Genomic DNA, 27,289 nt, shown 5'->3' with positions numbered 1-27,289 from the left:
TAGAATTATGACTTTATTTTTAATAACATGAAAAGATGTAATTTTGCAGCGACACATCATATAATTAAATAATATTTTGATATTCATCTGTACATAAACAATGACATATAGACAATGTACACTTACAGGCGATGATTACACAACGTATACACACTGGTCACGAGTAATCAAATATACATCAATGTACATACTTTGGCACCATGGAAATATTGGATAACATTATTGCAATATTGCATTTTGTTTAAGAGATAACAGTTACATCTATTTACATGCAGAACTTACAAGATAGCTTATTACAACATTTGCATTTCGACATTCAGAGCAAATGCTGAAACACGTTCGTTTGTCTTCTTAAACCATAATTAAAACTGCAGAAACGCACTGAAACCAACATAGGATTTTGAACGTTCCTCTTGTAAAACGGCTATTTATATAAGTCTACATCGATCTGGTCATAACAAACTCATATTTCATATTCTTGACTAGTAACACATACTTTCAACTGTAACAGTTTTCACAAAGTGCATTAAGAAATACATTTTATTTTAGGGTGAATAATCCTTTATCATCCAATACTGGTTTCCATAGGACATTGACAAAGACGGCTGTGTTTGCATATCTTCAGCAGGAGTTTTTTATTGGCCGCCCTCACGATATGGTCATTTGCGGCTCACTTCTCATCAAAACAATTTAATTATAAATACATTCTCCACTAGTGTCATTTGATATTAACCATATCAGTACACCGTAACACACTTAATATAATCCTAGCCTGTTCTATATTGGCTGACACATTTGCTATGTGCCTTTAACTATACTTTAAAGCCCATTTACGAAACATCCCAGAAAGAGACTGAAACGGACTTCATACGTAATATCCAAAGGGGAAATCCAACCGTGATGAGCCAGAGCCTTAACCTTTAAGTCACCCCAGCTTCCCTCCCTGACGAGAAAGACAATGGCGGAGACCCAGTATAAAGTTGTTTTCCATGATGACGTGTAACATGACAACACGGGGGACAAGGGTGGACGTAGGGTAACAGGCCTCGGTACCGTTGTACAAGCGATCTTACCACTAAGGTGGTCGTAACCCCCATACCTTCACGTAGACTTGGGACAGTAGACTTCTGTACAACGGCACCCAGGGCCAACTTGCACAAAGTGTTCCTAGAGCTATAACTATCCTATCTATGTCAATATATGGGAGATACCATTGTCTTTAAGCTGAGATCGCTTTGTGCAAGCTGACCCATGTTAGTCACGACTAATCAACTTAACACACCAAGCCGGGAGTCTTCATTGGCAGAATTATACCCACCACAACCACTACATGATGTTCTCATACAAATTCAATTTTGCAATGACTACGAATATTTTGCGTGCAGTTCAATATATGTTTGAGAGAATAGTACCGATAAAATGATTGATTATATGAAATTAAATACATTATAGCTACTTGCTATTTACAATTCAAATACAATTTATGCAAATCAAAGGACAACAAATCAGCACTAACTTAATGCAAAGACTGAACGGCTTAGATTAATCCATTTATGTCAAGGGATCGTTCAAAATGTTCATGACATTGAAGGGTATGGGAAATAATATTTCTCTGCGTTTCGCCTATATGGTGGTTGGTTTGGGGACCAACGAATGACAGAGGAGAAACCTTCTTGTAAGCTGAATGGTTTCCATTCCCAAACACAGAGGCCACGTGTTCACAGTCTGAAACAATATGGCTAATATCGGCCCACACCTCTCAGAAATACTTACACATTGTAAATAAAGCATATGAAAAGATAAGCTCTATAGTCTGCAGTCACATGACTGCCTTCTGAAACAATGTCATGGAAGGGCGTTTTCTCGTCTACTCACAGGCTTGCTAACATATAGTCGGTTTTCATCATATCGAAATACAATATTTCAAAATATATGGTTTTCATAATAATCCTCTAATAGATCAGGTTCTGATGAAGAATTTCTGGATCTTAAGACCTCTTCGCAGTAGCGTAATCTGCCTGGACAGCGGTATAACGAGATATTTTCACTCTGTTCTCGACGTCGACCTATTGTGGCGAGAATATCGCGAAGACGAGTCTGCTTATAGTGGTCATACAACACATGTGGCATTAACGGCAACCACAGCAGCAGCACCATACGTCAGTATTATGGCCTGTGTTACAACCCGTGTACATGTCTTACAGAAGGCACTTACGTACATTCACCATTCACACACAAGCCGCACACAGTACGTGAATACAAACAGGGTTCAACGCGGAGTCTACCAAATATGCCCCTACCGTCATGATTCCATTTAATGCTAGGTAAACGCTGAAAGTGATTTCTTTGCCTACACAAAAGACTAGTTTAATCGTCCTAATTACACCAGGAATTCACATACACAAATCTGCACGGAATGTCCAAACAGACAGAATGCACAAATACGGTATATCTGTCGTTAAAAAACAAAGAACGGGTTTGGGGGCTGTCTGAAGAGTCCTCATATATTGAAACATTTTGTAGTATTTTATATGCTGGCGGCATTAGATTTTAATATTTGTAATATCTATAAAACTGCACTCAGCGGTGGCCTAACAGTCATCGAATCTGGACCAGACAACACAGTCATTGTTTTTCGGAGCAACTATCCACACATTCTGACTACTTTGACGAGGACCGCAAGTTTACGAGGAATCTAAAAGAGTGTTTTTTTGATAGTTAAATTGGGCAATATGTCAGCTATGCGACACGGGATGCGTACAGACACCATGTTAAGGCTGATGTGGCCTACCGGAGTGTGTGAGTGAGTTAGTGAATGAGTTTAGGTTTACGCCGCTTTTAGCAATATATTCAGCAATATCACGGCGGGTGCACCAGAAATACCGTACCCGAATCCAGAAAATGACAAATATGGAAACAGTCTTCAGACAGCCTCCATGTACGCAACAACATGACACGATATATCCATAACCATTCTCACATCACAGAATCTGCATGCACATTTACGTCACAACACGTATGACGTCATAGTACACGTGATGACCAAATATCGAAATTGCACGTGTGACTGCACATGAGTGCATGAATACAATATCACCCGATTCTAAACCATTAACTATTCAAAATGTCTCTTTGGTATAACCGGTCATATTATTATGACCTGTGGCAGTAATAAGCCTAGTATATCCATCACGCGCTGTTTACTGAACAGTAACGCTGGCACTCTTCAAAAGTTTTAAAATTGTTGCTGTTTCCATCACAACCGCCGTAAATGAACCTGTCACACTCCATCGTCTCCATATTGAAATAATACCTCGGAAATGCAGCTCGGCATGTTCCGACAATCTTCGGTAATGTACACCGCTCGTCTAAACCTTCAGGACCAGTCGTAACTGAAAACACAAGCAGTAGTATAAAAGAATTTATCATAAGTTTTCAGTCATAAGAACATGATCACGGCGAAGTTTGTTTACTACACTCAACACAGACAGAGTAAACCTTGACATTCAGACTTAATCAGCTGACTTTTCAGTTGTGAAGCTGTTACGACTCAAAGAATGACCTGTTATTTTGACAGGGTGGCTAGGCAAAACGTCCGCCCGTTAAGCCAGGCCCTGCCAGTTCTCCACATGGATAGAACGTGTTCATTTCTGGTGTCGTTTCCACCATACCATGATGATGTTACTGGAACATGCCTGCAGGTTGCTTATATTCCCACTCACTCACGCTGTTGTTTTGCAACATTACAGCTTTAACCTCAACGGTATATAAGTTACCCTGTGACCGAAAACAGGAGAAACAATCCACCCACTATCAGCTAGGACAGTGTCAGACCACACAGCTGACTCTCACGATAAGCATAGCTACTGCGCGTGGGTACATTTATTACCATGCATCATGCTTACATATAAATATACAACATGGAAAACTGTACACATTGGCTTCCCACATGTCAACAACTCACGTTGTAATTCAGGACATGCATGTCTCACCTTTGGGGTCAGTATAAGGTCCAGATCCGAACTGACCATATTTAGGTTCATAGTCATCGAGGGAGACAGCTTGCTCGGGAATAAATTTGTACTGTAATTCGTTCTCACTCTGCATTCGTTTCCTCGCTGAAACAGAATATTGTATCCACTGGTGTACATTCTCCAAACTCAGTTTTGAACTCTCCACCACATGGTCTACAAAGGTTACACAACAAATGTACGGATATTGGCTTAAATGTTTACAGACGGATTAAGTTTTTTATGGGTCGTCAAATATTACTGCTTGTCCTAGTTATCTAGTTTAAGGCGAGAATCCAGATTCTAATGAATCTCCATAAGATACGTTTTAGGCGGGTTATATCAAAGTTACAGAATATCCAATGAGATAATCGAAATGTTAGTGTGAACGTGGAATGCCTTTATCACACATCTGAGTTTACTTGTTGTTACTCATATAATACAGTTCTAACGTAGTACGTCAGCGATTGAGAAACGTGACGCCATGTGGCTTCAGCCTACCATTCAGCACTGAGAACATGATGCACATGTTCAAATAACGGAAAGATGCTCCATTATCTTCTATCATCATCAGTAATATAGTGCTTACGTTTGCATTCCCATTGTCCTATGGGGTCCCACTGCACGTGTTTATGAAAAGGATCCGGTACAGCCACACACGTGATCACCGACGCACCAACCAAATAGTAGCTTTCATCACATCGCACGTGCACAGTGGCGCCGAGACTGAAGTCAGTGCCGTCAATGAAGCCGTGGTCAGGTGGCTTGGGAGCCTCACATTTCCATGTATCTGAAACGAAATTTACAAATTTAATGCACATATATCAGCTGGACGTACTTTCAGTAAGTTTTACCGGAAACAATCTCACTGGGCATATTCTGATGTTCCGAAACAAAACGTGTATTGTGTCCTGAAAGAGGAACCACAATCTAACTGAACCAATAATCTGTTTCGATCAAAATTCCCGACACAAATTCACTCGCTGAAAATCTATATATCAAGGCCTGCCCCTGAGAAGAGGTGAGTTTCCACGATTGATCCCCAAGATTTACATGAAGGAGGCACAACGTCGCTGTGACTATCTGGTACAAAATCTGAAATAACACCTGGTTTAGACTATTATGTTTAGCAACCAGGTACACGCAGATGCAGGATATAAAGCCTATATGTTGGTAATATTCATTTACATGGGTAAATAGTCAGCCTTGGTTGGTATCACCAATGTACCTTTTTTCAATCAGTGTCCAGACATATAACACATCAACAATGAACACTATAGGCAACTCTGGGGTGCGCCACCGCCCTTCACCGTACATACTGCACTTCAATTGTCCTCCGTTACAACTGCTGATGGCGGCAAGCTCCGCCTGGGAGAGAGAGATGTATGCAGGTTCGAGGGTCATGTCGCTAGCAGGTGTCTGAGTCAATACATAACGACCACCATACGCAAACACCAAGTCGCGATGGGTAAAACCGACGACAAGCGCCACGACTGGAGAAAGTGGCAAATTGTTTTCTGAACTAGCTTGTTAAAATTGACAGCACGTAACTCATTTGGGGGTTTGTTGTTGGAGGGTCCGTAATCCCGTCAGTCTGGATGTATTAGCATGAGCGACGAACAGACGGTGTGACGTCACGCCAAGTTAACGTCAAGGTCACGGCGTGACACAAGTCTGTGCTGCTTGGGGTTAACATGGCCGTGTGAAGTGACCTTTGCGGACTATCTGCACTGTCACCGGTAGGCCATTGCCTGGCCACAGTTGACGACCAACACAGCTGTGTAGAGTCCAGGAGCAGCTACTTTTGTTCTAGTCTCTCCAGCATCCCTTTTGCTACGTAAATGCTCAAAAATTTCAATTCTGACTCAAAACGTAATGATTCAGATTAAACATACATCCCCAACTACCTCGAGACTGACAGCCCTACTATCTCAAAATAACACGATCGATGTTTAAACAGCTATACACAGTAAAATGTTTTCCGTGCTCGTCCAGAATGATGTAAGATTTGGATGGAGTCACCGATGAGACGTGATTTCGCAGACTGTCCCTTCCCTGAAGTGGGTTTAAACAAACTATCATAAACTCCTTATCGGGCGGTTGGGATGACCACTGGTATAAGCGTTCGCTCGCCACACTGGGTCACACTGTCCAACACCCGAATGTGATTCTCCACATGGGTACAATGTGTGAAACTAATTGATGGTGTTCCAGAAGTGATGTTTCAAGGGTGTTTTAAAGCAATGTAAAATCATTCACTCTCAGTCACTCTTCCTCCGTTACGTTAATCACCTGTGTCTGTGTATATCTAAATTTCCTCCATCTGAGACATTCCTGAATATACAGCAATTCCGTCCCCAGCATGGCCCTATCCCAGGACTGGAAATAGCAATGTTCTGTCCTAGGACTCGAACCCTCATACACTGTTAATGGCAATGTTCTGTCCTAGGACTCGAACCCTCATACAATGTAAATAGCAATGTTCTGTCCTAGGACTCGAACCCTCATACACTGTTAATGGCAATGTTCTGTCCTAGGACTCGAACCCTCATACAATGTAAATAGCAATGTTCTGTCCTAGGACTCGAACCCTCATACAATGTAAATAGCAATGTTCTGTCCTAGGTCTCGAACCCTCATACAATGTAAATAGCAATGTTCTGTCCTAGGACTCAAACCCTCACACACTGTTAATAGCAATGTTCTGTCCTAGGACTCGAACCCTCATACAATGTAAATAGCAATGTTCTGTCCTAGGACTCGAACCCTCATACACTGTAAATAGCAATGCTCTGTCCTAGGACTCGAAACCCTCATACACTGTTAATAACAATGCTCTGTCCTAAATGCTCTGTCCTAGGACTCGAACCCTCATACACTGTTAATAACAATGCTCTGTCCCAGGGACTCGAACCCTCATACACTGTTAATAACAATGCTCTGTCCTAGGACTCGAACCCTCATACACTGTTAATAACAATGCTCTGTCCAAGGACTCGAACCCTCATACACTGTTAATAACAATGCTCTGTCCTAGGACTCGAACCCTCATACACTGTTAATAACAATGTTCTGTCCTAGGACTCGAACCCTCATACACTGTTAATAACAATGCTCTGTCCAAGGACTCGAACCCTCATACACTGTTAATAACAATGCTCTGTCCTAGGACTCGAACCCTCATACACTGTTAATAACAATGCTCTGTCCAAGGACTCGAACCCTCATACACTGTAAATAGCAATGCTCTGTCCTAGGACTCGAACCCTCATACACTGTTAATAGCAATGCTCTGTCCTAGGACTCGAACCCTCATACACTGTAAATAGCAATGCTCTGTCCTAGGACTCGAACCCTCATACACTGTAAATAGCAATGCTCTGTCCAAGGACTCGAACCCTCATACACTGTAAATAGCAATGTTCTGTCCTAGGACTCGAACATTCATACACTGTAAATAGCAATGCTCTGTCCTAGGACTCGAACCCTGATACATTGTATTTAGCAGTGCCCTGTCCTAGGACTCAAACATTGTAAATAGCAATGCTCGTCCTAGGATTCCATGCTGCACCTAGCAGTGCAAGTTGTTCCTCTCTCTGTACACGCATGTTTAGACTTGCACAAGTCTCTAGGGGAATAATGAATAATAGAATGAAATTTAATATCCCTCTAACAGGCTGTCCTTAGACTTGCCTCCTTAACGAACAGAATTTCTATACAGGTCTCCATGGGAGCATTCAGTACAGCGTTGAATAACGCATAGAATTCTGAAATTCAACAAAATAATCAGGATTGCACAACTTCCCTCCCGAATTTGAAATAACTATCCAAAACGCTAATAGCATTTGAATGATCCAAAACGAAACATATCAGGCGCCAGTCGACTACATTATACACGTAATACTATGTGGAACGAACAAAAAAAAGTCTTGATACATGACATTTTTCGCACACAGATGCCTTTTGTGATATTTCAACCGATTATTCAACCGTCAGAAAGACAACAGGTGTAAGCATGTGAAACGAATACCAGGTGAAGCGTCGTTATTTTTATATATAAGAAACATTCATCTGTCCGTTGTGAGTAAAGTCGTGAAGCAAACATTATCTCTCAGTGCACTAATTGTATTTCAACTGTTGCAACAATCTGGATTTGAAGCACTTTGATTGGTGGGGCTGTCAGCATGCACGGAATGTGCTGTGTGTACGGAAGTGTCTACCTCCGTCCCTGTCCCCCAAAATAGTGAATCATGTTGCGTTGATGAGGCGCTTGTTTGGTCCGTGTCTCTGATTGTGTTCGTGATGTATTTTGTTTTTGTTCTTCAAAGACTTCCTACAGATCCACGAATAACGCTGTAAACACCTTTTTGTCTCTTTAAAGGGGAAATGTGTCTGCAGTTGACGAGTGTGAAGGAACTTGCACTTTCTCCTGACAAGAGTACACGACGAGCTTTGCCAAACTCAGTCGGTGTGGTTTGAACTTTCAATCGATTTTAATAGGCTTCGAATCAAAATATATGGACGCTGAGTGGGAGCGCCCACTTTAATAATATTATAGCAATACCACGGGGGTTACACCAGAAATCACGTTCACCGTGATGAGCAAACGCAGTGACCACTGTGTTACCGACGCCCCTGTATCCACGTGGTATGACAGCTGCTGTTGTCGACATCATATCTAGTATTTAAAGAAAATTGTTTCTAACTTTCACTGGATGCTTGATGGGCATTTAGAAGTTGGAAGGTAACATAAAACGCATGGTATGGATTTACAACTTCTTTATTAACTTACACTGGCTGTGTGGCAGAGTAACGACGGTCTATACATGTTCACATGACGGTGTTCACCGTGTTTGATCTTTATAATATCAGTGAATGGATGTTTATGCTAATGTAATACTTCATCTCGTGACCGAGAAAGTATGGACGTGGCACGTTTACGTTTACACAACCAGCGAGGCCTTGTACAAATATGTACCAAAACTGAGGTACATATGATTTCTGTTTACATAAACACAATCCATTTACTACTGAGAAACCCCCATAATGGGTTAAAATATCGCACGTTCGTAGTTATATATATACCACTGTGTGAGGTGCATTGTTTGCAATTCATTCATAACAGGCAAACTTTTATCATTCTTTAATGTACCAGGGGCGTATTGAAGGCAGTAAATAAGTATGTCCAACTCGTGGCAGTGTGGTGTACAGTGCTGGAGAGCCAGTGTGTGGTCAGATACCTCGCATTAGAGGCCATTTGTCATCCACTCCAAATGTCAGTAAATCATACACTAAAAAGCATTACATGAAAACCCAAGTACAGCAGCGCGTGGTGGCGGCGTTCATTACCCACACACTTGAGTGTGTGGGACACAGTTGTAATGCGAATCAATAGCCCCGTCACATCGTCGTCATTCATGAGCCAAGAGGTGACAGGATCCTATTGTACTCGCTGATCGGGAGATATGCAAAATAAGGTCCAAATCATATGTTCCCATACTGCGTTATAATGTACACTTTGTATGGAATTCATTTTCAACTGAAAGTATTTCATAAACCTTTCTACCATTGTTATATTAAAGGAAACCTATATGATAAAAGCTTCAAGTGCCTCATAATAACCCCGTGTAAGTACCTTCCTGTTGATTACACTAGACCTAGATAATAGGACAATTAACAAGCAAATGCTACCCCGTGAAGAAAACCACCCTACGGTAAATATCATATCACCGACCACATGGAGAGGATCACCAGGGCCCCGTTCCTCAAAGCGATCGTAACGCTACGACAGTCGTAAGTCTATGTTAAAGTATGGGAGTTACATTCATCTTAGCGCTACGATGGCTTTGAGGAACGGGGCCCAGGGCCTAGATTTTCGAAGCTCTCTTAGCGCTAAGATAGTCGTAAGTTAATGGTAATGTATGGCACTTACGACTATCTTAGCGCTAAGAGAGCCTCGAAAATCTAGGCCCAGTATCTTACGGTGGTCTATAAAATGGAAATAAGTGAGGAGGATTTTACTACGACATTAGTTAGTGACTGAACAAAATTATATATCAAGCGTGGCAGACTTCAATGCTAAAACCAAGCAAAGCATTGTCTGCCTGCACGAACAACCCAAGCATTCGGAGAACGATAATACATAAAGCCACATAGCGTAACTTCTGATATAAACGCTTGTAATTAAGAGTCTGGACCAAGCAAACCAGTGACTGAAATCCTGAACAACAACCCTCACAAGACAGGGATATAAACACTATACCTCGAATATGATTGGGGGCAAGTTATGCCCCTGACCAATAGTCTTTATGTAAACTACCCTCATCGACCGTTTCCCACAGTTGGGCTGTTTGCAGCTCCAAATTTGTGAACACTGAAGTTCACTCATCTGACCGAGTCAGCGCCACAAGTTCCAAGTTTAGGTACAAACAAACTCGAGGATTGGGTCACTTCTATCAGGGGTGATTGGGTGGCCTAGTGGTAACAGCGTTCGCTCGTCACGCCGACGAGCCGGGTTCTTTTCCCCAAACGGGTATCAAGCTTGGTGTCATGTGGTGTTACAGATATACCGCATTAAAGGAGAAGTAAGATGGCCAGTATATTCCTGGATGTCTCACAGCAGATTCTGAGACTAAGGTGACATATATCGATTAAATAAGACGAAAACATGTGCGTGACATTTGATAATGAATTTTTGTGCAACTTGTCGACGCATAATGTCAAATCTCCGACAAGAAACATGACGAATTAAAACACAGAGTCTTCAAATCAAATCGAATCGCTAACCCAACAAATGTCCATACCCATTTCAAATATGCCAAGTAGGCAAAATTCACAAAGTAAATACGAGTGGTAGGAGGCAGCATAACCAAACAGAGACTACTGGTAGTAATGGGCTTGTCAACACGTATACCTAAGCGTAATAAACACGGCCGTGTCTGACTTACGTATTGGCGTCGGAGAAGCCACACACACCATCAACAAGGCACACATATAGGTAATGTTCCGCATGGTTCTCTTCTATCAGATCTCAGTGTGGGTCACGATTTCACAACTCTTTTCCAGATGGCCTGCTGAGATTGCGTTCCCTCGTCTTAGTTCAGAAATTTCACCTCTTTTTAATGGAATATCTGTTACGACACGCACAGATTAAAGGTATTTTTGCTTCCACGAATTGAACTTGTATCTTTCTGCTGAAATAGTTCTAGTTCGTACAGTATGGGTTTAGCAGCACTGTATACGAGACTGATTGTGGATGATGCTGATCTGTCAATGGCAGGGCTGTCCACCGTAAGAGGCGGAGAAGATTGGTAGGGACAGCGACGGGTTGCAATGGTCCCACCAGTTGTTCACTTTAACGTGGAATGGGCGTGTATAGATAGTGATACCGCAATGCTTTATCTGCATTCAGATAATAATATGAGAAACTGCAGCTTGATCCCACCACGTGACATCAGCCGACCAGACTATGATAAACTCATATTTAGTCACCTAGGATTTCTCAATAACCGTCAACATGTGGCCCAATCTAGGTATGCAAGCACCACGATAACACCATTGGTTCATCTGTGCCGATTTCAAGACATCATTGTCATCAAGACACATGAACTTAGCAAATTGTATTTGTATAATTGATATTTAATCTCTTCGGAAACTGCGGGCAGTTATGGCATATCAAATAGTCGGCAACATACAAGCTGGAAACTGTACAGTACGCTGAGTGAATCCCATGCACTCGTTCAACAGCCCAAACATCTGGGATAGAGTGTCCCCAGCCTCATGATCGTATAGGAAGCGAATAGATAAGGCAGCGATGATGTTAGTCCATGCATGGGTTTCTTGCGTGTCATTATTCAGTATTCATGGTATTTTACGCGGATGGACAGTTATTCAGAGTAAAGATCAGTGGATCGTCTGCAATGTCGACACTCGAATTCCTTGCAGGTTTTCGTCATGTAGCTGGAATATTTGTGTGCAGTGATAAATAACAAACAAACCTGCACATAACGTGTGTATATCGCACATACTAAGCTGCATGTGAGACGGGGTGGCAAGGCAAAGTCGGTTGATAACATGGGCGAATATGAACAATATCACAGCTAACTTTCGACTCGGTGAATATCACAACTGAACGCAAGGCTTCATATTCAACAGATTACAACGTTCTCCAGTTGTGTAGCATATTACCTCGACGCATTATGTTCGTGTATTCTTTAAAATGTTGATGTTTTCTACATAATACATTAAGTAAGATTTACGTTTGAATGTCGGTCAGTTTAATGGTGCATACATGATCTGTCTATTCATTTTGAATGAACGACCACTCCTTGGGTTTTGACTTAACGTGAAGTTGGTTTGACTTTATCTGGTCAGGTGACCCACTCAATACCAGTGCAAACCTGAGGCCCATACTTTAATCTATAAGGCCAGGGGGGCATATTGCTGAAAAATTAAGGATCTTTATTTGTGTTCACGGATCAGTGATTAGGACCCCTAAGCAATGCATTTATCATTAAAACACATCATGTAGAGTGGGTATCGCCGGAGATGTTTACTCATCACTGGGCACAAACCTATGTACTAAATGTGTGAAGTAGGTTGTAAGGAACAGATGGATCTATGACTTCATGATAAAATCATGTGCTTCAGTATGAAAGTATACTGTTCTTTGTTGTGATTGAAAATACAATCCTGACACATGTTTGAAACCTATGTGCAGGTGCACAAATTAATACTGTAACCTAATATGCAGGTGTGTAATACAGCGTTCCTATTTACCTTCACTATATTATCACTCTACGGTGGTATGCGCTGCTCGTAAGGATGTGCTGGTTTTAAAAGACTTGAATAAAGCGCTTCGTTGACTTGATTCATTTCATTGACAGATTTGGAAAACAGGTTTTACTGAGTATATAACCATCAGCAATACAGCATGCTATTGATCGTCGCTTAGCTTATAGAGTTTTTAACTATCGGTCAAAACAGCGTGCTTCAATCAGGATTTCTTTACTGATAATCACTTTATACAGTTTCGGGTCAGATTAAGGGTCAACAACCCAGCGAAATGATGAACCCGACACGTCATCGGCATTGTCCTGTGGCGGATTCCGACGACGGTGTACAATATCCATCCAGTCTGCACCGAGTAAACAAAGAGGTAGCTGATATACCTCTGCCCTGATTAAACCTACATACCCAGCCCTGTAATATTCATGGGATAGCTAGTCGTACATGGGAACTCGTATTATGAATAGCGATGCGGTATTTAGGGTAGGAAGGTGTGGCAAATTGAGCCCTTCTGACACGGGTTGGGTAATATCCGTTTGCTCTAAGGGTAATGCTGGTATGTGGCTTACCTCGCCGGCGTTGACACCACCCTCTGCCCATGTCACGTCGCGGGCGTACACCGTGCGATATGTATGTACCTGCGCCTAGCTTATGGTTAGCCACAGGTTAGCTCAGCACCTGCGACACTATATAGACGAGGGAAACTTGCAAGTAAAAGTTGGACGAAATAACTTGGCCAGAAAAGACAAAAAATGTTTTCCAACCACTAAAATCTAAAAGAGGGGATAAACAGTTCTAATTCCAGGATTTCAACAAATGCAAAATCATTTAAAGCTTTCACGAACCAGCTTATCAACAAAACATAAACGGTTAGGTTATGAAACAAGCAGAGAGCCGCAGACGTAACTATTGACTACATGAGTATTCAAATTCAACAGAAGTCCCATGCCAGAGTTAACAATGATACATCTTTACATCTTCGTGCTTTTACGGGACAATTTTTTATATATCCTGATAATAACACTAACATATGATGTAACGATAGCTTAGATATGTTTTTTTAACCCACCGCATGACCAATGAATATATTCATGGGGAAAATACTCATTAAAGGAATTAGAGTGACACAATAAGTAACCATATATACAGTCATGGTTATCAGATATTTCAATGTATCAGTCCGTGCGTGGAGGTGTCTCCTGCAGCCCGGCGGCGTTGGCTGATATTATTACCGCTACTCCACAGCAGTACACAGTCAGTGCCGGCACCCCCATCACCGCCATCCCGTTCCTCCACGGCCCACGACAACACTATCGCAATCTTACAGATTAGGCGGCCAGTCTACTGTTACATATCATTTATTCGATTAGTGTTTAATCTTCCGCTGATATCAAAGTATATTTTGCTGTGACTTACATATTCAAAATTACACAATCACGATCTGTTTGTTCTGAAACTTGTAAAAACATTGAAAGGATTACATTACATGAACCACTTGTTAGAAATAAGCAGTGAATGATTTGTGTTTAATCATGGTGTCTATCTGTATACACTGAAGTAACGTTATTGTTAAAGTGTTTATATTCAGGTTTCACTATTCTTCATTCAACTGATCCGTTAATCTGTAAATCTCTAATTCAAAATGGTATTTTCAACAATATTCAACAATTAATTACACAGCGTTTACACAATCACATATGGATCAGACAATCCAGTGATTGATATTCTGAGCAATATCGTTTTACGATGACATCACACTTGATCATCCAAACCCGTTCAGGAGCAAGCATACATGTAGTCTGTCGGATCCCAATTCCCGTTGGTATTTTGCAGATCGTATGCAATAAAGAAATATATTCTTTCTAAGGCTGAACACAAAATGTAATGACGACACCCAAGCGAAAAAACGACATACCCTTAATATCTTAAATTGTGAAAGGTCGAGGCCCCTGTCAATATCCCGTGACCGACATGGCCAACACAATATTATCCTTTAACATAAACACATCTGTATTATTCTGGTGATTCACACTTAGACACTGCGCAAAACGAAACCTACATCATATTCTGCAACGCTCCACCAGTATCAAACCATATACATTTTAGACCGAAAGGAGAGAATATCATTGAGTTGCCACAGAAGGTCAAAAGCAAGAAAAAAGGATTCCAGAAATACTCAAATAACATAAAATACTGAAAGGACAATCTGCAAAATACAAGGTTCCATTTGACTCACTTTATATACACATAGAAGTTCTGAAGGAAGTCATTCATTTTATACGAGTAATCCATATGAAATTCCTGTTCACAATTTTAATAATAATCGTTCACCTGTCATAATTGTGCAGCCATGTACCCAGTTCGACCATTCAATGAAGTGGTATTACCTTGTGCTTCATATATTCAGAAACACGTGTACATACTGCTTGAGCTCATTTTGACGACTGAAATTTAATTTAAAGCCGTTCCTTGATATGAATACCATGGCCCCCACCTCGCATTGCTCATTCTGTTATTCACACTATTAAAATCCAACTTCTAATTCAAGCCCTTTTTCTCCCGCAAGGCGAATGTTTGTTTAAAATCTCCTCACACCGTCTTACGTGTTTTTCAACAGCAAAAATAAAACCAAAATATTTGCATAACCTCTTAAAAGCAGGATAAGATTTTTTTTTCATCCCGTGTTTGTTAGTTAAGTATTCTTATCAAATCCGGCGAGAAACCACTTAAAGGACATATGCTCTCAGACATTCTTCATTCTTAAACAGTGTTATATAGTCATGGCCACAGTCAGATATATCACGCCGCTATGGAAGGGCTGACGGGAAACACGTCGACAGCTAACGACGTACAGTCAACTACTTAGTTCCTGTACATACACATAATGAATGTACACATCCTATGTTTCTGTTGAAATAAACACACTGATCACACCAGACTGACTTGTTCAGTGACATGTAGAATGACATTTGGACGACCTTACGACACTTAATATGGCGTACTGTATTCAACATAAACCGCATTTCCTCGTTGAAAGGTCCGGGAATATATTTGTTGACAGTATTTATCCCGGTGTTAAAGCGCAAACATAATAAAGGTGAGAATCCATAAAAACTACAGATTTTAACTGATTTGTGCCGTCTATTTGAGGCACAGGCTTTAATCAAAGAAACACCGTAATTAACCCCGTATCGCTTGCACGGTCTCTAGAATGACTAGTCCAAGACATAGATATTTAACCGTTTTTTCATATTTATTCAAAAATACAAAATTCTTTGAAAAATATAATAATGGAGCCCAGAACAACCCTAAGGCAATCTACCCTTGCCAATCTATTCCAAACTTGACTTGGACTCCTATTGAAAATATTCTCTGAGGTCTGGAAGATAGACTTCTAGGTATTTTTCGTACTCAGTTGGTATTCGATGTTATTCGTGGTGTAAAATGTACCTATGATTTCTGTTACTTTCAAACATTAATCGTCGTTCATAAGTGTCGTTGTTCTATGTATGTTTCTAAAAAATAGAAACCATAATTTGTATCCATTAACGAAGTACATATGTCACGCATCAAGCGACTAGGGTAAGGTGCCCATACATCGAAATGCTTCGGACGTCAAAAGTTCAACTGACAGAACTATTCAATAGTATTGGCGCTTATTGGTAACTTTGTTTCATGTTAAAGTTGAAGGGGACAAGTTTTATCCAGCAACGTCATGGGTCCGGGTATTGGTATTGGTATAATTATTCATCACACTTCCAGATCCCAGTGCTCCGATGATCTATCAGCGTTGTTCCTTTCCGATACTGGTACTGTAATGTAGGTGTTAAGGTATAGGAACGTCTCTGATACGTGGGTGATTGTTCGACAATAACAACTACGTGTTGTGTGTTTCCAAAACTCTCTTTCTATATTTTTAACCTGTTTGTCTATTACATTCAATTCGTGTGTAATTCGGTCATATAACATCCAATTTGTCTGTTTTGTCGGCGTTGTACACCGCGCACTATATATAAGATTCACTTTCCTGTTGACGCAAGGGAAGGATGAGGAACAAGGTCGATAAGGATCGGAGCCTGAAGTGGACAGATGTAACACTGCCTGACTCTAAGACCCGTCACTAATCACCGGATCGGATCAATGCCACCGGCCTTCCCCTAAACCTTGCCCCAGGGATCAAACTCTCAAGAGGTTTAGTAACTGGACGCGACTTTGAATGGTCAACAAATAACCCCTTAATTCGGTAGCGTATACCCAAACCAATCATGGCTTCGTGTCAGTCAGCCAGAGTGAAGGGGCTCGTGGATTGTATAACTAGATCGCAAGGTCATCTCAGTAAACAGTCGCATCATGTTATAAGAAATCACTGTGGCGCTACAGAAATGTAATCAAAGTAGTTTGGTCCAGTGTGGTAAGGCTTTACTACTTCAACTTGAATAAAGAAATATAGTTTAGCTCAAACGTGACTACAGCTAGTTATTACGCCATGAAAATGGAATTGATAATATATACTCCTCAAAAAAGTTAAGAACCACATCGATATTCAATATTTAAGTATTATATGCATCATAATATGAACTATTTAATACTTTATTATTGAAACTTGGGGTGGGCCTTAACTTGTTTTGTTGAGTATTGAAAGTACTTGTAACGGTTTATCAAAATACTTTAAACTGAGACAAATTGGGGAGCAAATGGCACGTGACGTTTGTTTTAACCCCATATTATCAAATGGGGCTTTCGTTGCGTCAACACAATCCCCAGACTAATCGTGGAGATCAAGAAAACAAACCACAGTTGAAGTGACGTTAACCAGACCCATTATATCGTGAATTAATTTCAAACGTCAACAGACAAAATACCATAGGAAAACACCAACTCTCGGATGTCACCAAACAAGTGAAGGAATCATCCCCGTGGAAGGCTCTGTCATTAATGCACGACTCGGGCGAACAGTGGTCACTGTCGGTGCCGGGGTGTTGTGAATGGGTGGCGACTCCAGGCTGTGAAAGGAGAATGGTATGTCAAGGTCTTTTGACCCGGGGGACAGGGGGTCGGTAAACTGATACCCAGGCATGAGAGGGGTCACCTTAACGGGTAGAAAACTGATGGTCCCGTGCGTGGGAATCAGCTCTCAATGTAACTTATATACATGTACATAAGTGAAGGGAAATCAAACTGGTTTAAGCATGTGTTGTTCGATTTGAAAATGTTTGTGCTTAGAATAGGAAACAACTGCCCTTCTGCCTCATTGTTCAGTCAGTGATACTTATGAAATAAACGTCACACTATTCTCATATATATATATATTCTTTCTCCACATCTCTGTGTGGTGAAAACAGAAGGGTGGTCTACGATACCTACTCTACGTTGATCATTTCACTTAGGAATAAGAAGTTATTTCGTTAGGGCTGTGGGTCTCGCCTACCACGATCTGCTGATTATGGGTTCGCCTCAATGTAAGTCTATGACTGCACCCAATTGCAACTTGTCTTGACGGGTTTCACCAAAGTGGCAAACGTTTTACAGACGTGTGTCTAGATTCTTTCCCACAAAGAGACTTCCCTGATATGTCAGAATCCTTGAGCAATGTTAAAGTAAACGTAAATTTGCGCACGGTTTAAGTTTAAGTTAGATCTCATGTATCCTTATTTGTTTTCAGGTGTCACAGGTACAAGCCAATTATATGTCGTTCGTTTGCGTCTCACATACAAAGGACCACAAACGTAACACCTATTCACAATTTAACTGGCAAATGCTATAGTAATTGTGACAATATTACATTATTAGAATACAGAGAGGGTGTGAAAGTATTTACTCTAAAAGCAAGTCGATAAACGTCATTTATACAAAATAAGTAAAGCTCTTAATGAACGAATCACCTATTTTCAACTATAATATGAAATTATTGATACAGATATTCCCCAATATTACATCGTTGGACATCCGTTATATTATTCTTCCAAAGCTTTGAGAACTGGATTAGTTTCCAAGATCTCAATGAAAAATAGCATTCGATTATATTTTGCATTATCTTGACTTGCACTTGTAATACCGTATGCACATTGGGATTGAGCTTTCCATCATGGCAATCCAATAACCCATGATTGTCGAGGTTTGACCATGTCTTCTATGAACCAAACAACCTTCTATCAGACACCAGTATAGATCATGGTACATCTGGAGTGTTTGGGGAGTAAGCACTCCATGGCCAGAGTCTCTTCCTTTCACAGTGTCCCCCCGCTATTTGGAGTGCCCTGTCTACGCATCAGTCACACCTGGGTCTATATTCTAACATGCAAAAACATGGCCTCGTGTTATATTTAGGGGAAAGTCCACCTAGTATACACGTGTATGTAAATGATCTGTGTTTAAAGAATAGCAACGTTTGTTGTTGATCATACTGTACTGGGGTTACTGCGTACATACGTATGGAATAAGTAAGAGATAGTGACTAGGAGAACATTTTAAAGGAAAAGGTCCGCTTTATTTTAAACTCTTGTGCAGAACGAGTCTGGTCTGTGGGTGAGTGTGAGTGGGTTTAGTTTTTACGCCGCACTCAGCAATATTCCAGCTATACGGCGGCGGTCTGTAAATAATCGAGTCTGGACCAGACAATCCAGTGATTAACAACATGAACATAGATTTACGCAATTAGGATACGATGACATGTGTCAACCAAGTGAGCAAGCCCAATCACCCAATCACATTAGTCGCCCCTTACGACAAGCATGGGTTGGTGAAGACCAATTCTAACCCGGATCTTCACGGGCTCTGGTGTATGAAGCCTAGTAGGTGAACGCATGACCAACAAACCACACTTTCGATGATCCAACTCACTTGGTACACCAGCCATACCGCTGTAAGCAACAAGCATGTTCCAGAGTTCGGTGTCGTATTTCTATATGCAATTCATATAAGCTGAAATGGTGTCTGCACACTAAAATATTATCTACGTCAGTCGTTAGACAACCAAACATTCGGTTATGTATCATCTTCGTTTTCTCAGAATGGTTCGTAAGCGATCTCCATATATATTTCAGATATTTTGGTATATATGTGTAGGAATTCGTCGAATAAACCCACATATGCTTCTGTTTAGCCTTCTTGCATTCTTTCATCACAGGCCCTCGTGTCTTTGCGAGGATTAAAGATTTTTATTAAAAAAACATAAGATGATCCCCGACACGATATATACAATAAATCATATTTTTTTAAATCTTTAATCCCCGCAAAGACCTGTGTCTTTCATTAGCCTGATCGAATTGAAATGATGTGTACACAGTCAGATATTTACGTCGGTAGATGTTTGCGTCAATGCCTGTGTGTTTCTGCATGCTTGTTATGAGTGAAGTATTTCGGGGAAAGGTTGCAAAGAGTTAATAATATACATATTCTGTACTCATAGACACTATATAGAAACTCTCAATCATTACAGGCAACCGATTCTGAAGATCAACGCACCTTCATCTGCAACATTATCATAAGTAAAATAAACTAGACAGACTAATTTTGATGTGGAGTTTCAATATATGGGGTTTATTACAACGAATATACAAAGATATTCAATACCCAAAAGATTGTTCACATCAGATACCCAACAGAATCAATCCATGTGAACTGGAAACAGTGTGCAGAACAAATTCAACGGAGAATAAGTCAGTCACACGAACGCCATTGCCACCCTGGCACAAGTATGTGTCGAATGTCTATTAAAGGATCGATATGCGGCTGTTAGGAAACTGAATAAGTACACACACACAAAACAGTGACGTGGGATTGATGGCGCTCGTAAATGATTGGGGATCGCAAACCTAATGAGGAAAGGACGGTTACTCTGTGTGACCCTGAAGATTGCTTGGCATAAAAATCCCAGCTGATCATTGCTAATGCTGTAAGGTATTGTTTGGCATGTTGGCATGATCAACACTCGATATTTCTACACGTCACCTTGAAAGTGATGACCAAGGTGACAAACATCATTCACTCACTCTCAAATCTGAGAACGATAGGATAATACCTTGGGGAACTACAGGCTGTGATCTGCTTTGCAAACAGTAGTTTACTATCACTTAAATGGCTTGTTATATTTTGATACCTAACTAGACGTATATCCATAATATATTTTTTGACAGGACAATCAAAGGAATTCAAACAAACGGAAATCACTGCTACACCTTTAAGATCCTAAAAGCTTAAAACATCTTAACGGATTTAACTCCAGTTACATAAACAGCATCGAGAGCACTTTGTTTTTAAAAAATGTACTTGTGATAACAAACATGGTCCAGCTAATTTTGAATCAAATTTTTTTTTGTGATTCTGCTCGCCTACTGTGTTCTGTCATGACGTGATACATTTAGGTAAGGTGTTCAGTTAGTGAGTGAGTGAATTTTGTTTTACGCCGCTTTAGCAATATTCCAGCAATATCACGGCGGGGGGCACCAAAAACTGGCTTCACACACTGTGCCCATGTGTGGACTCGAACCCCGGTCTCCGCGTGACGAGCGAACGCTTTAACCAATAGCCTACCATAGCGCCCCAGGTCTTCAGTTAACTTTTGGGGGGATATTCTAATAACCACTGACAGTTCTCTAAAAATAAAATAAAACACACATTATTTCATATAATGGACACTTTTCTTCGAAAGATTTGCCATCTTCATTAACTTAAATAATGATATTACATAATTTAAACAGTTTGAAGGTGGGATAGGGTCACAAGTTTAAAGTTATGTCTCAACGTTATCTAGCGTGTATTGAATTAGCTCTTAATCATTCGACATTATCTAGAACTAAGACACTGTCAAATATGGTGACTTGACATACCGTCTTTCCTGTGTATGAAATAACATTGAGCATGTAACGGTATATGTACGTTATAATGTTACGGACTGACACCTCAGTGATGCAACCGGTACCTCTGTATACTAGTATCTTGTCTCACGGAGCATTCCAAATGCTTGCTTATCATAGTAGATACCTTCGGAACAAATTTAATCAATTGAATCTGACTCTGACAATACAGCAATATACGGGTTGTCGTGTGTAAACAAATGTTTTGCAATAATGATATTTGTTTTTATAAAACTGTAGCCTAGTTATGTACATGTGCTATCACTGCACTCATAGTCATAGCAGTCCAGTTTGATAGGGACCGACACTGCCTGCCCCTTACACGAGCTGTGGCTTGCGCTGCCTGGAACGATGCTGTTATCAGTCTAGCTTGATATGATTGTTATCATCAAGTGAACTGATATACAACTCATAGACGCAACCAAAGTAACTGGTGTATCTAAGTTGACCCACTAACTTGTGCTTCAGATAAATGACGTATAGGTACATTCGAAACGATATAAGTATCAAATAGGCAGGCAAATAATACCATAGGTTTTCAGGATTACTTTTACGTTACTCATATACTACCCATCAAAATTTTAGACTCACTAGTGTAAATGTAGCCACTTACTTCAGTCAACTGTTCTAAACTAGATTTTGAAAAATAGGCCATACAGTTTAAAGGTACTGTTTACACATGAACTGATGTATTGAAAAACAAATTCGTAACAAGGACAAAGTACTGTGACTATGTGTCCCAGTCCACCCAGCTGTGAATGGGTACCTTGTTAGGATGAGAAAGCCACAATAACTCGGTGCGTCTAGTGGCTGAAAAGAGTTGTATACTCCCCAGGGGAGTTGGGATTGATAATGCGATTTGCCGTTGAGATTGACATCCAATGATCGAGGGAAAAGAATATACCAGCGCCTTGAGCATGCACTATTGCGTGGATATGTGCGCTATAGAAATATTCTATAATAATAAAAATAACTTTGAAAATATTTTTGTCATGAGTTCAATAAACGATGAAACTCGGTGAAAATTTGCGAATTCTTAACAAAACTTTACACCAAAACGCAGCTGTTTACATGCACGATATTTGCACATGCTTTTCAGCATTTTAATGCATGATCCTCGTGCAATTCATCAGCATAAGGTTTGCAGTTGGTTGCCCCAAGTTAGTGGAAAAAAATCATCTTCGATTTAACCATATTATATGCATAACATATAGTGAGTGCTTTAAGCGAGTCTAAACTTTTGATAGGTAGTATATATGTGATACTCTAGTATTTTTACTGTCCATCGCCGACAGGTTTCACTCTCCAAAATTTTCATTTCTTGTATAAATTGTTACCTTCACGATATGGCTGAGATATTGCCGATGTGCCGATTAAATATTAACTCACTCACTCACTCACTTTTACGTTACCAAAATCGTAATGTACACCACTTAGTCTCTGAATGACTGACTGTCTGTATGAGGGTGAATCTCCAATCAAATAAGCTACAATTTCAAGCGAATATGGTCAACAAATAGTAGCATACATTTTGAGCGACCTGAAAGATGTTGATCTACTGTTGGGAAGGACAGGCAGAAAGCATACGTTAAATTACGAAGAATACATACATATTTTACCATCCCGTACATGCCATTCTACAAACCAGTAATACCGTTCTTGGTGGGTAGAAACACATATGTCTGATATGTTTGGGAAGTTCTGATAGACAGTAATTTATTCGTGCTGTCATCATATAGATGAAACTGTCAATTACCCTTACTACGTAAATACTTTACTATTACACTATAATGAACAGATCATAAAATATATACATACAGTAGTTAAAGTAGTTAAAATCGAGTCAACGGATGCACTTTTGAAGAGTTTCTGTTTTGTGCACTGTAAAAAGAAAATATACCTGGTAGTCGTGGTACAAAACAACCATCGGCCACGATTGTCGCGTACGTCTGTGTTAAGGCAGGAGAGTTACCATCAACTTATGCTTAAGATTGATTTGTATTACTCCACTAGGACACTTAAAAACGGTCTTATCATATGACAATAATTGGTTTGGTTTGGTTTTTCGCTAAAAAAGACTAAACACGAAGAGTAAATCCAAATTTTTATGTGTTATTCAGTTTTTAGCTCTTTATGCGACAATACTTATAATATATTATCTATTTCAATCCATTAATTCAGTATGTATGGAAAATAAGTAAGTATATTCACCATCGATTATATACAATGTAGGTTCTTGAAGTTGTTTATCTATTTGTGAAAATCTTTGTCAGGTATATAGAAATGGTATACACATATTTAATTAAGGATGCTAATTAATTTTCAATGGGCTAACATCGTTTCCGTGTGTATTTTCACTGCTTCATCCAGTGCATGAGTCAGCTGATGATGAAGCCAGACTGAAGCAGCGTGTGCTCATCAACAGTGCAACCATGATGATATCCACAACACGGCTTCTCATCAACAGTGCAACCATGATGATATCCACAACACGGCTTCTCATCAACAGTGCAACCATGATGATATCCACAACACGGCTTCTCATCAACAGTGCAACCATGATGATATCCACAACACGGCTTCTCAAAATGCTCACTTGTGTAGTTTGCCCAATGGCAAACTCTCTAAGTTATACGTTCATTCATACAATAATCCGTACATATTTCTGATGCAAATGTAAACATCTTTTATTCCAATCTATGAAAGTAAGTGAAACCAAACCTGTCACGTCAACTGTACAATTACAGAACAAAACATGTTATTATGTGTTTGTATAAACAAAAAACATTTGTAGTAGATTGAAGTAGATTGGTGACACCTTCGTCTTTGAGGGTAACTCTTACTCACATCCTACCTAGATACACATATACTTAAAATCGCGTTAATATATCGTAGCGAAATATTTACAGCTTCGTGATATTTACACACCATTCACAAACTGTTGCAATAGTTAATAAATACCACGAATACGCTGGCTTCAGTATTATAGAGTGCGTCTGTTAGCTTAAGTGTCATTTAAATCTTGTAATGTTTCGTCATCTTAAACACATAACACAGTGTACCCCACTGAATACGGACCAAATTCAGCGTAATGAAACTTGATGACAAGCATAACGTATATTCAGTGTCAATGTGTGGTGTGAAGTAAAGGACCAACATCATTTGTGAAAATATTCAATCGGTATGAAAGGTCCTAGTCACCATTTATACGACGCGTTTGATGAATGTAACCTCTGAATATTATACCTATAACCTGTCAGTTTGTTTTAAATTTCCTGTTTTTTTCTTTTGAATATACGAATGATATGTGTACGATTCATGCTAGAATGAAAAGAAGTCTGACACCAGTTCTTCGCACCTGAAATATAGCCTCTTTCTCGTTTGTTTTTTACATGTCACCTCTACTCTCAACTCTGAAGAGATTTATGAACGAGAAGTTTACTAACCTAGAAATATATAATACCCACGTCCTTCAGTGGTCCCTGTGTTGGTGTAATATAGAATATGTACGTGCTTAGTTATAATCATATCTCACAGAACGCAGTGTTAACAGTGAGAGGAAGCTGTCTTTCATTGATGAATTCTCAACCCCCTGTGATGAAACTGATGAAAAGTGCAGTTTCGACATCCATGTACAAGGAAGGTATAAACAACTGTAGGTTTCTGTTATGTGTGTGAAGGCAACTGGCGATATTGTCTGTGTCATAAGCGTGAATAATATATATCTCAATATACACGAAAAGTCTTTTCAGTGTCTATATCCACAAGTAAATAAAAGAACTCATCAATTGCGGTGTGGGTATAAGAGCCGTGAACGCTGGACTAGTGACTGGCACAGAGTGGCTCAGGCGGAGTTAGGTTGTGGTACACACTGCCCCGATCCTTGTCAGAATAAACGGATAAATTAGACGCTAATAAGAGGCATGTTGATCATGCTTGTTAGGATTTGGGGAGTGGGTAGGATTCACCCCAAGGGAATGAGAGAATGTTGATCCATGCAGTGCAGGTGAGCTACGCAATCATGTGAAGAAAATGAGAGCGTGGAACAGTGACATGCGCTCCGCGCGTTTAAGATCCCGTCTTTTCATAATCACTAACCGTCGCAAGGGAAAACTAACAGTACCCGGTACATGGCATTACCTGGCTTGCAAAGCCCGAAAAACGAGAACACGAAAAAATGTGTCGGGGGACACCTGTGGATAAAGTTTTAAACGTGGGAAATAAACTTAAGAGAGGCGGTCATCATACTGCAAATGTATTATAATGAAGTATCCAACGGCCAGTTATTTCAGTTTTTGCATCAGTAAATATATTCATTGCCTATTATGCATAATGTGGAAAATACAAGATCTAATAAGACATCGCGAATTTTCAGAACCTGTGGACCAGATCTGACATATGTCATAAGCAATCGTATGATGCTATGAAAATGCCTGTATTATTCAATTACCCAAACCTCCTACAGACATTTCAGAAAACTATTACAAATAGACCACTGCGGAATAATGGGTATAACACATGTGTGGTAATAATTAGTTTTATGCAAGCATGTGTTTCACCAATATGTCTAAAAGCGAGAAGCATGACAGAAACAATAGAAAGGGGACGCTTTCTAGAACTATATCTCCCTGTGAAAGAGGTTTGTGATATAGCATTGGTTTACACCTGATGGGATAAAACCAAATATTTACAATCGGCATGAGCGGGTTAGGCGGGACTAAGCGCGAGACGAGGATGTGAGAGATTTGTGCCCATTGAACACCGTTCGTCTCTCGCGGGCTGTCACCACCAATTCGACCCTGGCGCTCCGAGTACCTCTACCCAAGCCATTTATCAGAGCTTCTCAGATAGTACCTGCGGGTGTCATGCACAGGCGGTCAGTCCGTTGATAACAATCGAGAGAATCCTCTACGTGCATGACCCGAGACTTCTCGCGAGCGTGTGCCCGCAAACAAACTTTCGCGAATTGTCACTTACCGATATCGCAACTTCAACGCGCACCTGTCGATTACATTCAGCAAATATTTATCGACATAATGACAAGAAAATCGAACTTGGGACAGGGTTATACCGGATCTTAACTCAAGTATAACCTATGATCACATTTCTTATCTGTATTTGTAAACTTCAAAGGGATTGATAAGAAACGCCTCGTATTCGTAACTGCTTAGAATTGAGACAAAGTCGATGAAATTATTCATGTCACTGTCGATAGTTGTAAAGGAATGGACGAAAGATGAAAAATAAATAAATAAAACTACGACTGTCAATTGTGACTTATTGCAACATTAAAACACTCATACACACAAAATGACACATGTTGCATGCAGACGACGTGGATTTACTCACCTGTTAATTTTGAAATATCCTTTTTGTAAAGTGGTTCTTCTGCATCTTGGGCTTTTATAATCTCCTCGCTTCGTTCTAATATATTCTGGTGATATTTTTCCTCCACTAATTGTGCAAAGGGAAGTAAACAAACGAGAAGAACTAAGACGGTGGGTACATCCCTTCTCGCCATTTTGAGATAGCAGACGGCTAGTGTGGTCACATGATCAATTTGACAGGTGTTTGTGTAAACTATCGTCGCCAGGTGGCGCTGTCACGTGACCTTTGATCTTCGGTCGAATGTTTCAT

General features: G+C 40.1%; 1 protein-coding gene across 2 annotated transcripts; it reads right to left on the bottom strand.

Annotated features, from left to right (window-relative positions):
• Positions 1–27,215, bottom strand: LOC124276074. Of its 2 annotated transcripts, none has more exons than XM_046711728.1 (4): positions 27,002–27,215; positions 4,600–4,800; positions 3,993–4,118; positions 1–3,392 (listed from the first exon to the last, which is right to left on the bottom strand). In XM_046711728.1, exons 1-4 carry the CDS (start codon positions 27,171–27,173, stop codon positions 3,190–3,192), a joined length of 702 nt encoding a protein of 233 aa, XP_046567684.1. In that variant the 5' UTR covers positions 27,174–27,215; the 3' UTR covers positions 1–3,189. The 2 variants fall into 2 exon arrangements, with proteins under 2 accessions (XP_046567684.1, XP_046567685.1); XM_046711729.1 differs by lacking the exon at positions 27,002–27,215 and adding an exon at positions 10,958–11,388.
• Positions 27,216–27,289: the final 74 nt, after the last annotated feature.

Source organism: Haliotis rubra, unplaced genomic scaffold (genome assembly GCF_003918875.1).
Source record: "Haliotis rubra isolate DU_JTF1 unplaced genomic scaffold, ASM391887v1 Scf205, whole genome shotgun sequence".
NCBI classification, from domain to species: Eukaryota; Metazoa; Mollusca; class Gastropoda; order Lepetellida; family Haliotidae; genus Haliotis; species Haliotis rubra.
This window is presented reverse-complemented; position numbering and strand designations above follow the sequence as displayed.